At 41.9% G+C, this 15,538-nt stretch overlaps 1 protein-coding gene across 5 annotated transcripts in view; it reads right to left on the reverse strand.

The window, feature by feature from the left end:
* The window catches only part of LOC140466989 (uncharacterized), a 108,267-nt gene that overhangs the window by 10,561 nt on the left and 82,168 nt on the right, over positions 1 to 15,538 (reverse strand). For all 5 annotated transcript variants that reach the window (XM_072562942.1, XM_072562940.1, XM_072562941.1 and 2 more), the window contains 5 exons: positions 12,482 to 12,607; positions 9,937 to 10,090; positions 5,666 to 5,771; positions 2,837 to 3,018; positions 370 to 492 (listed from right to left, as the gene is read on the reverse strand). In XM_072562942.1, coding sequence (XP_072419043.1) covers positions 370 to 492; positions 2,837 to 3,018; positions 5,666 to 5,771; positions 9,937 to 10,090; positions 12,482 to 12,607 — 691 coding nt within the window. The remainder of the gene's footprint in view (positions 1 to 369; positions 493 to 2,836; positions 3,019 to 5,665; positions 5,772 to 9,936; positions 10,091 to 12,481; positions 12,608 to 15,538) is intronic.

The following is a 15,538-nucleotide window of genomic DNA, read 5'->3' on the forward strand; positions in this document are numbered from 1 at the left end:
CAGGAGGGTCAGGTTAATCATTGTGAATTTCCAGCGTTCCTGCCTTCAGTCTTTCAAAAAGAAAGAATGTTGATTTCTAGTGCCAGTTAACTCATAACAAAAGCAAACTACTTCAGATGTCTAAGATCCATAAAGTTCTGGACAAACTCTACAGATTGTGTAATATCTGAAGTTCTGAATAGTCATCATACTGGATTCCAAACTTTAATTCTGATCCGCTCTCCACAGATGTTGCCAGACCTGCTGAGTTTCTCCAGCAATTTCTGTTTTTGAGTCGATGGATGTATTGTTAATTACAGACTTCTACAAGGATTAATACTTCCAATTATAGCAAAAACTGATAAATTATAAATAAATTACATTAATTACCATTTTCTGTGACCAAACTGTCTTGTGTAGGAGTTGTTAGCATTCTCAAACTTTTAGTAAAATGGTTTACATCTGTGACAAGGATTCCACTTTGTGCGAACACATCTTGGTTCTCAGGTTTCCCTAAAAGATTGTCAATTAGAAGAGACAATATAATTTATTATTGTTTTAACAAGTTTGCAAGTTAGCACTTCATGATCACATTTTCAAAATACATTCTTATAAAAGCACAACGCTTGTGGATAGTGAGCATTTCAATCTTTTAAAGGGAAACATTTGAAAAGGTGTTCCTTTTATTTTTGAAAGGAAAGAAAATTAATTTTTTTTGCAGTTACATGGGCTAATCAGACTAAGCCCCCATTCATTTAGACTGAGGCTGGTGTGCATCTTAACTCTAATTATTTGCCTTGTCTTCTACAAAAAAAATCTTTCAATCTCAGTTTTGAGATTGTAGTACTTTACTGGAATTCATCCTCAGAACATTTTAAAAGCATTTCACCATCAATTCATTTCTTGGAAAGTCAGTTGTTCTGCGTTTTGGAGTCAGAAACTGAAATCTACAGCAAGTGAGACCACTGATTAGTTAACGCCTTCCTCATATTTCTCATGAAAGGAGGAATGTTGATCACAACATTGGAGATGACTACTCTTCCAAATCAGATTATCACACCTGATGTTCACAAGAAATAAAGGACTTCAATTAATGTACCACCTTTAACTCGCTATCTCAGCATCCAGTGAAACCCAACACTAGGTGTCAGCCTGGACCCTATACTTAAGTCTGAAAAGACAAGTGTCACTTCTCAATCTTTATAATTTGGAGATGCCGGTGTTGGACTGGGGTGTACAAAGTTAAAAATCGCACAACACCAAGTTATAGTTCAACAGATTTATTTGGAAGCACTAGCTTTCGGAGCGACAACCACCTGATGAAGGAGCTGCGCTCCGAAAGCTAGTGCTTCCAATTAAACCTGTTGGACTATAACGTGGTGTTGTGCGATTTTTAACTTCTCAATCTTTGTTTTCCTAAGGAAGAGACCTGATACCTTAATGAGGACTTTAAAAATTATGGTAGAGTGGGCACAGAGACATTGTTTCCACTTGTGAAACAGTCCAAACTGAGGGGCACTAAATAATTACAGTCACGAATAAATCTTATCCAAAGAAATGTCATCACCCAGAGAGTGATGATAATGTGGAACTTGCATGCTCCAAGAAGGTGAATGGCATAGGTACATTTGAGGGGAAGCTGGTTAATGACAGGAGGGATAAAGATAGGATCAGGAGACCACCTAGTGAGAAAGCTAATGAGGTGTGGAGCAGGAACATCAGCAGACACCAAATGGCCTATTTCTGTAATTCAAATTGTGTACACCTGGTAAAACAGAGATTAGATCCAAGTGAGATCAGCTCAACTTATTCCATGTGTGGCAGAAGTTTATTTTTTAAAAAAACAGATTTGTATTTGGAGAGGCCTAAAGGGCAGTTTGGAGCCAAAATGCTGACTCCACAGATAATCTTGTGTTAGTTGTTGCATTCTTACGTGCTTCATCAAACTAAATTGCAAGTTCTTGTAACTAATGAATTTGAATTCTCATTCCTGATCACTTGCTGACAAATGCTTATTTTTTGCTGCAGATACAAAGTTTTATTCACAATTCTCTCCAATCTATAACTAAGGTCCTTTACTGAGTGCACTAAGCCTTTGATTCCCAATAGATACCCTTGGTTAAAGTCTCTGTTCATTGGCAATATTTTCCCCAGGATAGAACCAAACCTCCTCTTTCATATTCAAAAACCATTTGGTCTTGCCTTTTAAACCAAAACAATGGATGAATTGATGAATGTTCTGATGGATGGAAGCATATCTAGCCAAATACGAGGTTAGGGTTAGACAAAGCAGGGTAGGTGCAAGTTCATATGAAGCATCAAGGTCATTATAGAGCAGTTGCGCTGATTGCTCTGTTTTCTGTGCCATCACTTCTGTGCACTTCTATGACCAAAGATTTAGGACAATACTTTCCACTTGCTGGCCATGTAGCAGCATTTCTGCTTCACACTTACTGCCTGATCCTTCAAATACTCTGCTGTAAATACTCCATTCATTCTCATAGTGTTTGGAGCCCAAATGTTTGTGTTATTAAAATGTCAGCTACTGCCTCGATTATCCCACAGAGAAAATTCCAAGCCTAGACTGTAAAAGGTCAGTGATTCCGGCTTTGTCAATAGTTTGCTTGTTATAACCCCTCTTGCCTGGCAGCTAGTGCAGACAGTGGAGAACACACATTTGTTCCCAACAATTGTTTATGCCTTCACCTCCCTAATTAACGCTTAAATACAAAATTTGTTTCACAATTACTGTGCAGGCCACTATAAACGAACAACCATTAACCATCTCAATTTTCACTTCAGGCAATATCTTATTCTTCTAAGGATCGTTGTATCACATAATATTGTCGAATCTCACCTGTAAGAAACACTGCGAACCTGGAACTTATTTTCTGAACCTGTAGCTTCACAAGGCAGCTGAGATAGTCAGGCTTCTCCTTGGACCTGGAATCACATGCGTGGAAAGGGAGAACTTCCACAAGGTTTTCTGTAATCTTCCGAGTCAGCAGAGAAACCTTTCTCTTTGCAGTGTGGTCCTCTCTGTATCAATACATAGTTACGCACAAGCGAGTGAATACATTGAGGCTAATAGTAAAACAGAACAATTCATAGAATCACTACAGAATCACAGAATCTCTACAGTGTGGTAACAGGCCCTTCGGCCCAACAAGTCCACACCGACCCTCTGAAGAGTATTTCATCCAAACCCCATTACTCTACATTTACCCCTATCTAATGCACCTGACCTACACATCCTTGAATACTATGGGCAATTTAACATGGCCAATTCATCTAGTTTGCATATCTTTGGATTGTGAGAGGAAACCCACGCCGACACGGGAGAATGTGCAAATTCCACACAGACAGTCGCCTGAGGCTGGAATCGAACCCGGGTCCCTGGCGCTGTGAGGCAGCAGTGCTAACCACTGAGCCACTGCATCGCCCCCAAACTCAGATATCATTCAACAAAATAGTCCCTTACAACCAATCCAATTGTACAATGAAATAACCTAACATTTGGCTAGGTAATGTTTCAATTCCTTAGGACATCTAAAAGGTACTCCATGGTCAATGAAATGCTTCTGTTAAAAGCCTTATTTTCATCAAATCCATACCGTGTGGAAATAGGCCATTCTGCCCATCAAGCCAACATCAACCCACCAAAGAGTATCCCACCAAAACCCAACTCATCCCATCCCATCCCAATAACTCTGCATTCCCTTGGCTAGTGCATCTAGTCTGCACATCCCTGGACACTATGGGGCAATTGAGCATGGCCAATCCAGCTAACCAACATGTCTTTGGACAGGGGGAGGAAGCTGGAGCACCCGAACGACACCCACGCAGGCACCAGGAGAATGTGCAAACTCCACACAGACAGTTGCCCAAGGGTGGAATTGAACACGGGTCCCTGCCACTGTGAGGGAACAGTGCTAACCACTGAGCCACAGTGCCAGCCAGTTTATCAAATTTTTATCAGGCAAACCACAACATATAGATAATAGACAATAGACAATAGGTGCAGGAGTAGGCCATTCAGCCCTTCGAGCCTGCACCGCCATTCAATATGATCATGGCTGATCATTCCGAATCAGTATCCTCTTCCTGCTTTATCTCCATAACCCTTGATTCCACTATCTTTGAGAGCTCTATCCAACTCTTTCTTAAACGAATCCAGAGACTGGGCCTCCACTGCCCTCTGGGGCAGAGCATTCCACACAGCCACCACTCTCTGGGTGAAGAAGTTTCTCCTCATCTCTGTCCTAAATGGTCTACCCCGTATTTCTAAGCAGTGTCCTCTGGTTCAGCACTCACCCATCAGCGGAAACATGTTTCCTGCTGCCAGAGTGTCCAATCCTATCATAATCTTATATGTCTCAATCAGATCCCCTCTCATTCTTCTAAACTCAAGGGTATACAAGCCCAGTCGCTCCAGTCTTTCAGTGTAAGGTAATCCTGCCATTCCAGGAATTGACCTCATGAATCTACGCTGCACTCCCTCAATAACCAGAATGTCTTTCCTCAAATTTGGAGACCAGAATGTCATGCAAATAATAATGCAATGAATGACCAGGGAGCCCTGGAGGATTTGACAAAAGTTAGCCACAACCCAGAGAGGATCCCTTGTGCTCTCCTTCAAAATGATATCATGAGATTTTTCATAGCTATCCAAACCAGGTAACCATCAGATCTACAATGACATCTTGACACTTGAATCCACTACATTCTGACTTAGAGGCAGCAATGCTAACAGTGGAACCACAGCTGCTGCTCTGCAATGGAAGCTAACGGCTTCCAGTCACTTTAGAGAACCTACTTAATGTCACTTTCAGATCTGGGCACATTTTGGGATAGGACTTCAACCCCAGGGCATCAATGTGGACTTCAACAGTTTCCTCATTTCCCTTTCCCCCACCTCACCCTAGTTCTAAACTTCCAGCTCAGCACTGTCCCCATGACTTGTCCGGACTTGTCCTACCTGCCTATCTCCTTTTCCACCTATCCACTCCACCCTCTCCTCCCTGACCTATCACCTTCATCCCCTCCCCCACTCACCCATTATACTCTATGCTACTTTCTCCCCAACCCCACCCTCCTCTAGCTTATCTCTCCACGCTTCAGGCTCACCTGCCTTTATTCCTGATGAAGGGCTTTTGCCCGAAACGTCGATTTCGAAGCTCCTTGGATGCTGCCTGAACTGCTGTGCTCTTCCAGCACCACTAATCCAGAATCACATTTTGGGATAGGTTACAATCATTTTACCCTTGAGTCTCGTCATAACCCTACAGTGTTCCCAAGAACATAGGTCAATATTATTGTGTTTTTTCCTTAAAGTGTAAATCAATAGGGGCTCCTGTGACACTGTGATAGTGTCCCTAACTCTGAGCCAGGAGATCCTGGTTCACGTCCCACATGCACCACAGGAGGGTCCTAACATCTCTTGAACCGGTCAATTAAAAAGTATCTAAAATGTGAATTAAAACTAAGTCAAAGTTTTCAAAGAAAGACATATTGCCTTTATCCACCCAGTTTGGAGCTGGTTAGATCAATGCTTTGCTGCTTGTCCCGTCACCCTTCCCACGGGAACCAGACAAAAAGGGACCAAAAACCAACTCCCTGAGCACCAGGGCTCCAGTGCCACTGGTAGTCTGTTTAGCAGCTGGCAGAATCTTTAGACCAAACTAACCTTGCCATCTCCTTCAGTTTTTTGAGTTCTTTGAAATGAACCATCCACTTCCAGGCACGCTCAGCACTCAGCTGTTCCAGGACAGACGAAATCTGTTGCAAGCATTCTGAAGGAGCAATAATAGAAAGTAGATTGCTCAATGAAGATATACAACTCTCAGACTGTAGACTGCAGGGCTTGTTCAATGCATTGATCTGGGCAATTACAAAGGAACATAAGAACCAGGAACAAGAGCAGGCAGTTCAGCCTTTAGAGCCTGCTCTGCTAATCAATATGATCATGGCTGATCTCACCTCGGCCTCACCTCCACTTTCCTGCCCATTCTCCATAACCCTTTATACCATTACTCATTAAAAATCTGTTGGTGCCCACCTCACTTGGGGGTAGTGAATTCCACAGATTCGCGACTCTTTGAGAAAAATAACTTCTCCTCATCTGTGTCAAATCGCCCACCTCTTATCCTAAAATTATGACCTCTCCTAGATCGTCCCACAAAGGAAAACATCCACTCTATCTCCACTTTGTCAATCCCCTTTAGCACCTTAAATACCTCAATTACATAGAGTCATAGAGATGTACAACATGGAAACAGACCCTTCGGTCCAACCTGTCCATGCCGTCCAGATATCCCAACCCAATCTAGTCCCACCTGCCAGCACCCGGCCCATATCCTTCCAAACCCTTCCTATTCATATACCCATCCAGATGCCTTTTAAATGCTGCAATTGTATCAGCCTCCACCACTTCCTCTGGCAGCTCATTCCATATACATACGCCCTCTGCATGAAAAATGTGCCCCTTAGGTCTCTTATATATCTTTCCCCTCTCACCCTAAACCTATGTCCTCTAATTCTGGACTCCCACACCCCAAGGAAGAGACTTTGTCTATTTATCCTATCCATGCCCCTCATGGTTTTACAAACCTCTATAAGGTCACTCCTCAGCCTCCGACGCTCCAGGGAAAACAGCCCCAGCCTGTTCAGCCCCTCCCTATAGCTCAAATCCTCCAACCCTGGCAACATCCTTGTATATCGTTTCTGAGCCCTTTCAAGTTTCACAACATCCTTCCAATAGGAAGGAGACCAGAATTGCACACAATATTCCAAAAGTGCCGTAATCAATGTCCTGTGCAGCTGCAATATGACCTCCCAACTCCTGTACTCAATACTCTGACCAATAAAGGAAAGCATACCAAACACCTTCTTCACTATCTCCTGTCATTCTTCTAAACTCTGATGAGTAAAGGCCTAAACTGTCCAATCTCTCCTCACGAGACAGGGCTTTCAACTCTGGGATTAATCAAGTGAACCTTCTCTTCATTGCTTCCAATATTATTACATTGTTGCTCAAGGGAACCAAAACTGTACACAATACTCCAGATAAATTACAGTGCAAAGTGCTTAAAGTCAGTACTATTGGAAACTTGTTCTCAATTTAGGGTGATTATGGGGAAGAGCATTTCTGTAGCTTGCATTCCCATTCAGCAACACTTTTCAGTGATTCCTGTTAGGACGTGCACATTATTAGATGTTAAACTCTGGGAGACCAATGCAAACTGCAATGCCCCACGTCAAGAAGTATGCCAGTGCTCTGTATTCCATTACACACACTGATATAATGGACAGAAATGTATCCCACTCATCTCCTTCAAACTACTTGCAGGAAAAGACAGGGTGGGTAGAGGTAAACCATTTTCACTAATTGGGGATCCTAGAACTCGGGGGCATAGTCTAAGAATCAGGGCCAGACCATTCAGGGAGAGCTGTTCAGAAGCACACCGACACACAAAGGGTGGGAGAGGCTAAGAACTCTCTTCCACAAAAGGCAGCAGATGCTGAATCAGTTGTTAATTTAAAATCAGAGAGAGGTTTCTTTTATTAAACAAAAGATATTAAGAGCCATTGGCCAAATGCAAGTATATGAAGTTAGGCTACAGATCAGCCATGGTCTCACTGAATGGCAGGACAGCCTTGAGGTGCCGAATGGCCTACTCCTGTTCCTATGTTTCTGTAACATACAAGAAGGGGCAGAAAGAAAATAGGGTAAAGTGGAGTAAGAGAACTGACTGATAATCAAAACCTCTGTTCTATAATGAAACTGCTGCAAAGAATTGTGATCGGGTTTAACACCCTTTCATTCTGCTGCACTTTATGTCATTAGAAGCTGTGATGAAGAGAAGTATGAGCACAACAAGATGAGAGTCAAACTAATGCACAAGGATATCTCTTCTGTGACTTCTACCAGGCTTACAATCTCCCAGGAGCTCTGCTCTATGTTTCTCCAATTCTAGGTTCATGCATATCCTTGTTACTCATCACCCCAACACTGGTGGCTCAGTCCTTGGCTTCCTCTGCCCCAAACTTTCCAATATCCTGCTAGAATGATAGCAAGAGTAGACTATTCAGAACCTGTCCAACCATTCAAAGGGATGATGGTTGATCTATGAACTAAAGCTACATACCTGCCTTTCTTTATTCTTTGTTAGAGTTCTGATAACCCAAGGTGTCAATCTCAGACAGACAACTAACCAGTAATCTTACATCACTTGTTCCTTGTAAAATGGATTCCAAACGTTTACCCTCCTTTGTGTTTAAAAGGTTTCCTAATTTCACTCATGAAAATTCTGGCTCTAATTTCAAAGCCCATTCCTCCTTTTGGAATCCACAACTTGGTTAATCTATTCTTTGTACCTGAATTCCACGGAGTGCTCCTTTGTTTGCGTAATCTCTTTTCTATGCTTCTATGTGGTTCAATGTAAATTTTGCTTCATAAGGGTCCTGCAAAACATCTTAGGACATTTTGCCAAGTTAAGGGGGCTACATAAATATATATTGAAGTAGCTGATAAACTGACCCTCTCAATAAGGGGCCAGGTTTGATGGAAGTGTGGCCTGGAGACAGGGCTACAACACAGCAATGCTAAACCTGCAAGCATAACTCTTTGTTGGGAGAATGGATCCAGTGAGTGCTGGTGTTATGTTTGTTAGGACTGAAGCACTGTCAGGCTAATTAGCCATCTCTACTGTTCAAGCTGATAGGCTAATGCTGTTGGTATTTTCACCTGCAATAAGGAGTTAACAGAAACAGGTAGAACCAAACAAAAATGATTGGCAAGTCATAGGCTCTGACGTTTTCGTTTAAATAATTAATTCATGAGCCTGCACTTCCCTGCTCCAATAATTTAATTAAATCATTAATCCAATTATTTGGATATGTAATAACACAAACAGGAGGTTACCATTTTCGGCCCCTCAAGCCTGCCTTACTATCCCATTAGATTATGGCAGTTCAGTTTCTCAGAACAGTTCTATAATTTTGTTCAACTCCACATTGCTCGAATGTCAAAACCAGCAAAAATGACGTGGTTAATGCTAGCACTAGAGCAAATGGGAGGAATTTCAGCCAAAAAATGCTTTAAACCTCCATTATGTTTACTTTCCGCAGTCCATTTCAAGGTTATTGTATAATGGCTTGTAATAATTTCTTTTTAATAAGTGTTCTTTACATTAAAACAGTTTCTTCATTGCCATTTTTGTCTTCCTTGTCTGATATTTTTAAAATATCATGATTTTAGATTTCTTAAGTTGCTAAACCTACGATAATGAAGGGAATTTCTGAACAAGAATCCACATTCAATTGGATTTAAATGTGGGAGGGGAGACAGATAAGAGAGAGTAGCAGTTAAGGACTGCTCCAACTATCGGGCTGCTTTCCCTTAAAATTAAGTTGTTACAGAATCTGTACAGAATTTTAACGATCTATTTTGATCGAGTGCTCCCCAGACTGGCTGCTCACCCCAACCATTACACTATTTGGAACAGCCTGATCTTACACAGACTCCCATAATGGAGCATTAATCCTTCTGTCTGGCAGCTGAATACAGTTACCACACAGTGTACAAGCTTATCAGTTTGCACTCTTTCCACTGTATCAGTACATAGTCAGTAAATAAAACTAACTTGTAGATTGAATACAAACTCCTTCCTCCTTTCAAGGTATTTCCTCTATGAGCTTTTAAGGTATTGAAATGGTTATTTGAGTTTGTGAAAGCCATTTAATAGTGCTATGCAGAATGCAATTTTGGTTTGACAAATTTTCTAATTCAAACATCAATTAACCCCGGGATCTAAAGTTTTCCAGTTTCAACAATCAACATTGCTTAGTAATTTTGTAAAATCAATTATCATTAAAACTAAACTTAAGCTTGTTTTATATTTAGGCAGCTAGAGAAATACAGTGGTAAGGATTATAATCAACTTGTTGAGAGCCTACCTGGAGTTACATTGTTCAGCACTGTCCCATCAGAAACAACAAAACCTCCAGAGCTAAATAACTCTTGGAATGTTTGGTCTTTTATATCTTCTGCGTTATCCACACCAGCAAACTGAACACATGGCATCTGTTTTAATTCCACTAAGTGCGGAATCTAGGAAAAGGACCCAAGACAAAAATTATTCCAGTACGCGCATAATGGACTGTCACACTTAAAAGGCATAAGTACGTTATGCGTATTATTTATTTCAATGAAAATCTCCACAAATATAATAACAGCATATAATTGTACCTTGTGACATTTTGTGACATGTTAGAATTACTTAATCTGTGTCAATCAAATACATGTGCATCGGACCAAGTCAAAATTGGTACTACAATGAGAAGATGCTCTCTTTAAGAATTTGATAGTTAACATGTGAGGATAGACAAGTCCCCTGGGCCCGACGGGATATATTCTAGGATTATGTAGGAAGCAAGAGAGGAAATTGCAGAGCAGTTTGCAATGATCTTTTTGTCTTCACTGTCAACGGGGACTGGAGAGTGGCAAATGTTGTGCCCCTGTTCAAAAAAGGGAATAGGGATAACCCCGGGAATTACAGGCCAGTTAGTCTTACTTCGGTGGTAGGCAAAGTAATGGAAAGGGTACTGAGGGATAGGATTTATGAGTATCTGGAAAGCCACTGCTTGATTAGGGACAGCCAGCACGGATTTGTGAGGGGTAGGTCTTGCCTTACAAGTCTTATTGAATTCTTTGAGAGGGTGACCAAGCATGTGGATGAGGGTAGAGCAGTGGATGTAGTGTACATGGATTTTAGTAAGGCATTTGATAAGGTTCCCCATGGTAGGCTTATGCAGAAAGTCAGGAGGCATGGGATAGAGGGAAATATGGCCAGTTGGATAGAAAACTGGCTAACCGGTCGAAGTCAGAGAGTGGTGGTAGATGGTAAATATTCAGCATGGAGCCCAGTTACAAGTGGAGTTCTGCAGGGATCAGTTATGGGTCCTTTGCTGTTTGTAATTTTTATTAATGACTTGGAAGAGGGAGTCAAAGGGTGGGCCAGTAAATTTGCAGATGATACAAAGATTGGTGGAGTTGTGGATAGTGAGGAGGGCTGCTGTTGTTGGCTGCAAAGGGACTTAGATATGATGCAGAGCTGGGCTGAGGAGTGGCAGATGGAGTTCAACCCTGAGGTTGTCCATTTTGGAAGGACAAAAAAGAATGCGGAATACAGGGTTAATGGTAGGGTTCTTAGTAAGGTGGAGGAGCAGAGGGATCTTGGGCTCTATGTTCATAGATCTTTGAAAATTGCCACTCAGGTGGATAGAGCTTGTAAGAAGGCCTATGGTGTATTAGCGTTCATTAGCAGAGGGATTGAATTCAAGAGTCGTGAGGTGATGTTGCAGCTGTACAGGACCTTGGTAAGGCCACAGTTGGAGTACTGTGTGCAGTTCTGGTTGCCTTACTTTAGGAAAGATGTGGAAGCTTTGGAGAGGGTGCAGAGAAGATTTACCAGGATGTTGCCTGGAATGGAGAATAGGTCGTGCGAGGATAGGTTGAGAGTGCTAAGCCTTTTCTCATTGGAACGGCGAAGGATGAGGGGTGACTTGATAGAGGTTTATAAGATGATCAGGGGAATAGATAGAGTAGACAGTCAGAGACTTTTTCCCTGGGTACAACAGAGTGTTACAAGGGGACATAAATTTAAGGTGAAGGGTGGAAGGTATAGGGGGGGATGTCAGGGGTAGGTTCTTTACCCAGAGAGTGGTGGGGGCATGGAATGCGCTGCCTGTGGGAGTGGCAGAGTCAGAATCATTGGCGACCTTTAAGCGGCAATTGGATAGGTACATGGATGGGTGCTTAAGCTAGGACAAATGTTCGTCACAACATCGTGGGCCAAAGGGCCTGTTCTGTGCTGTATTGTTCTATGTTCTATGTGTCACCAAATCAGAGAAGTTGCAATTAGGGTCTTTCTATTTGGGAGGGCTGAGGAAAAATTATTTACAAAGGTGTTAATAATTATCGACTATTCCACTGGCAGTGGGTGCAGTTACAAGATGACACAGACTTAAGATTGGCAGAACAAAGTGGGGATTGAAGGATTCAAGCTGTTGAGCTGGAAAAGAAACCATTTGCATATCTGTAGGGATGGAGCGGGGGAGTGCAGCAAATTGAATAGTAAAGTGGGCACAGGTAATATTGGCCAAATGGCTTCCTAGTTGTAACATAGAATTCTGTGATACAGTCTCAGAATTGAATCTGACAAGATCTTTCCAGGAACTTTGTAGGTCTTATAGCTGATAGAAAATGCAACTGCCTTGTTGTATGATGCTGTATATATCCTTTCTGAAAAAAATCTTTTCATTAAAGCCACCTTTGTTGTGTTGGTTTGAGATATTTTCCTAACCAACTTGTTCAGAGATGTTATTACATATCTACAGAGCAGGTGGGATTTCAACCCAGGCCTTCTGATTTAGAGGTAGGGACATTACCACTGCACCACAAGAACCCCTATAGTTTAAGGTGTATTGCTGGGCCACTCACCTGGTGCAGGTGCCCTGATATGTCTTCATTTCTAATAATAACAAGAACTTTGCCACAATGATGTGGCTGTATCACTGAGAGATCCAGCAGTCCAATCTCCACATGTCCTTCATTCGTTAGACATTCCTGAAACATTAGTAGGATTATTAACAATTAAAATGATTTAAGGGCAGCTCATTTGAACTTGATGGGCAATTGTTGAAAGGAAAGACTCAATTGAGGATAGGTAAAGTTTAATGACCTTGATATTTAGCTCCTGTAAATGACAAGCAAATATTTCTGACTGTTTTTGTTTGCAGATAAGCAAAACAACAGAAAGGTAATGCCATCCAATAGTAGCTAGGAAAAGCAGAACGCATGTGTGACAACAGGCCATTCAGCTCGTCAAGCCTATTCTTTTACAAGCCCTGAACAATTAACATGGGTGCTGTCTTACCGAACATGATCTTAGTGTATTGATTGGAGTAATTTCAATATGGTCTACAGACTAAGGAATCCTATTAATTCAAAGTTGCTTAACTGGAATGATTTGTTCAGCTGAATTGTAAGTTGTCCAAAGCATGCCTCATTATTTTAAATTGTTTACCATGCGAGCCAAGCTACGATGCATTAAATCAGTTTTGGCTTTCAGACTCACAACCATTCAGATTATTTACAGGCCCATAGAAGTTGGGGTTGGATAGCTCAGGTGGCTGGATGGCTTGCTTGCAATGCAGAATGACGCCAACAGTACGGGTTCATTTCCCGCACCATGAGATCACTGTGAAAATGCCACCTGCTCAACTTCTTCACTCCCTGATGTGTGGGGACCCTTTGGTTAAATTACCAACAGTGCTGTCCTTCTCTAATGTGACAGTAGCCTCTAGGTCCTCTGGAACTATGGCTATTTTATACATATAGAACTAAACTAAAATAGAATAATGCATTATGAACACCTAGAAACATCTTTCTAAATCAGCAGGATTTAGACAAAGTGAATGTTCTATGCACATGGTGCTGCTTTAAGAATTGGTCTTCCTTATATTACAAAATCAATGATAATTTATATATTAATCGATTCACCCTTACACACTGAGTCAAGACAGAGGGTCATCATCTTCAGATATCATCACTACAGCAGAGTCAAAATTCTGGAACTTGCTTCATAACTACATTGTGTGAGATTGCAGTAAGTCAAGAAGGAGGCTAACCAGCACCTTGACAAGGTTGGTTGGGGCAGGGATGGCAATAAATATTGGCCTACCCAGAGTAGCTCATATTCATGAATTTAAAACAAAGATAATGGGACTGGAGGATAACTGGACCAGGCTGTGCAGATTGAATCCAGCTCCCGTTGAAGAGACATATAATAGAAATGGGTCACGTAAAGACAGAACATTGTATCCCAACTTGTGCCACCAAAAATATTGGGGGTGGTCACAACAGTATAAAAAGGACACAGCCAGGGATGGTGATGGATGAGTAAAGGAAATTGGTCTATAATTATTCACAACACCATACTGACATCACACGTCAGAGAATTATTATGGCACAGATGAGGCTAGAGGCCAGTCGGCCCATTGTGTCAGTACTGACTCTATTACCTTTTGCAGATCTAGTGCCTATCGCTTGCATTTTCCCCAGCTCTCTCCACACCATAACTGTCCAAAAGTACCACAATTGAACCTGCCTTCATCACGTTTCCAGGTAATGCATTCTATCATCTATTCCTAACATCCCACTGTATGGGGGACATCAGGCCTCAAATCATTCCTGACTTGCATAGTCAGCATTAAGCTCAGATTGTCTTTGCCTTTGTTTTTCACATACATAGCTGCAAAGTTACCTTTCTTATCGAGTAGCAAACTCAAGCAAATCGGGGGAACCCAAAGTATTGAGTGGTTTGTGCCCATCTACAGAACAGGATGGGAATGACTAATGCAAGGTTTTATGTTTAGATACATCCCCCTCCATCAATGGTGGTGCTACTTAAATGCTGCATGTAACTGAGTTCAGGCTGATACTGTTGGTGAAACTGAGGGAACTGGGTGAAGTGACCCATTGATTGTAATGATATCATGTCAAGAGGTGGAACATAGCATTCATAATTTCAGACCCCTCACAGGAGTTCATCCCATAATGCAGTGAGAAAAATAAAAGAATGCGGTAATACTGGAGAAACGTACATTGAACTGAGACCTGTACATAATCCATGATCCCAGGGGATTTTTCAGAAGCACAGTGAGGATTTCCTATTAGCTCTTAATCAATATTTGCCACCCCTGCCCCTCCCCACATATCTGACCCCAATCAATTTGTGAAATCTTGCTGTGTGCCCAAAGCATCAGAGGCTACACAACAGAAGTAAATTTTTAGATTAGATTAGATTAGTTACAGTGTGGAAACAGGCCCTTCGGCCCAACAAGTCCACACCGCCCCGCCGAAGCGCAACCCACCCATACCCCTACATCTACCCCTTACCTAACACTACGGGCAATTTAGCATGGCCAATTTACCTGACCTGCACATCTTTGGAGTGTGGGAGGAAACCGGAGTACCTGGAGGAAACCCACGCAGACACGGGGAGAATGTGCAAACTCCACACAGAGAGTCGCCTGAGGCGGGAGTTGAACCCGGGTCTCTGGCGCTGTGAGGCAGCAGCGCTAACCACTGTGCCACCGTGCCGCCCACGGTGTTCTAAATTGCTGTAGAACATCTGGACCTTATGAAAGACATTACCTAAACCCAAAATCTTTGTTCATACTACTTAGTCAGGAAATGTACACAGGGCAGAAGCATCCTTTTTAAATACCAAAGTCAATTTTCTGTTGTATATCCAGACTCGAAGAGAATCCTAAGATGAAGAAGCTTAGAGTGCAGAGAATAATTGGACATAATTCAGATCTCAGTTTAAAGCCACATTATTCCTATATTTCTTGTGACAAACTCCTACATCTATAACAGAAACTGGCCATCCATTATTCATTCCGCCTCAACTGGTGGCACTAGTGTTCCCAGTGGCAGGAAGATGTAATTACAGCACAGTAAGTCTACATTGACAGTTTATCATCACAGATC

The sequence above is a fragment of the Chiloscyllium punctatum genome, chromosome 44 (genome assembly GCF_047496795.1).
Source record: "Chiloscyllium punctatum isolate Juve2018m chromosome 44, sChiPun1.3, whole genome shotgun sequence".
NCBI lineage: Eukaryota > Metazoa > Chordata > Chondrichthyes > Orectolobiformes > Hemiscylliidae > Chiloscyllium > Chiloscyllium punctatum.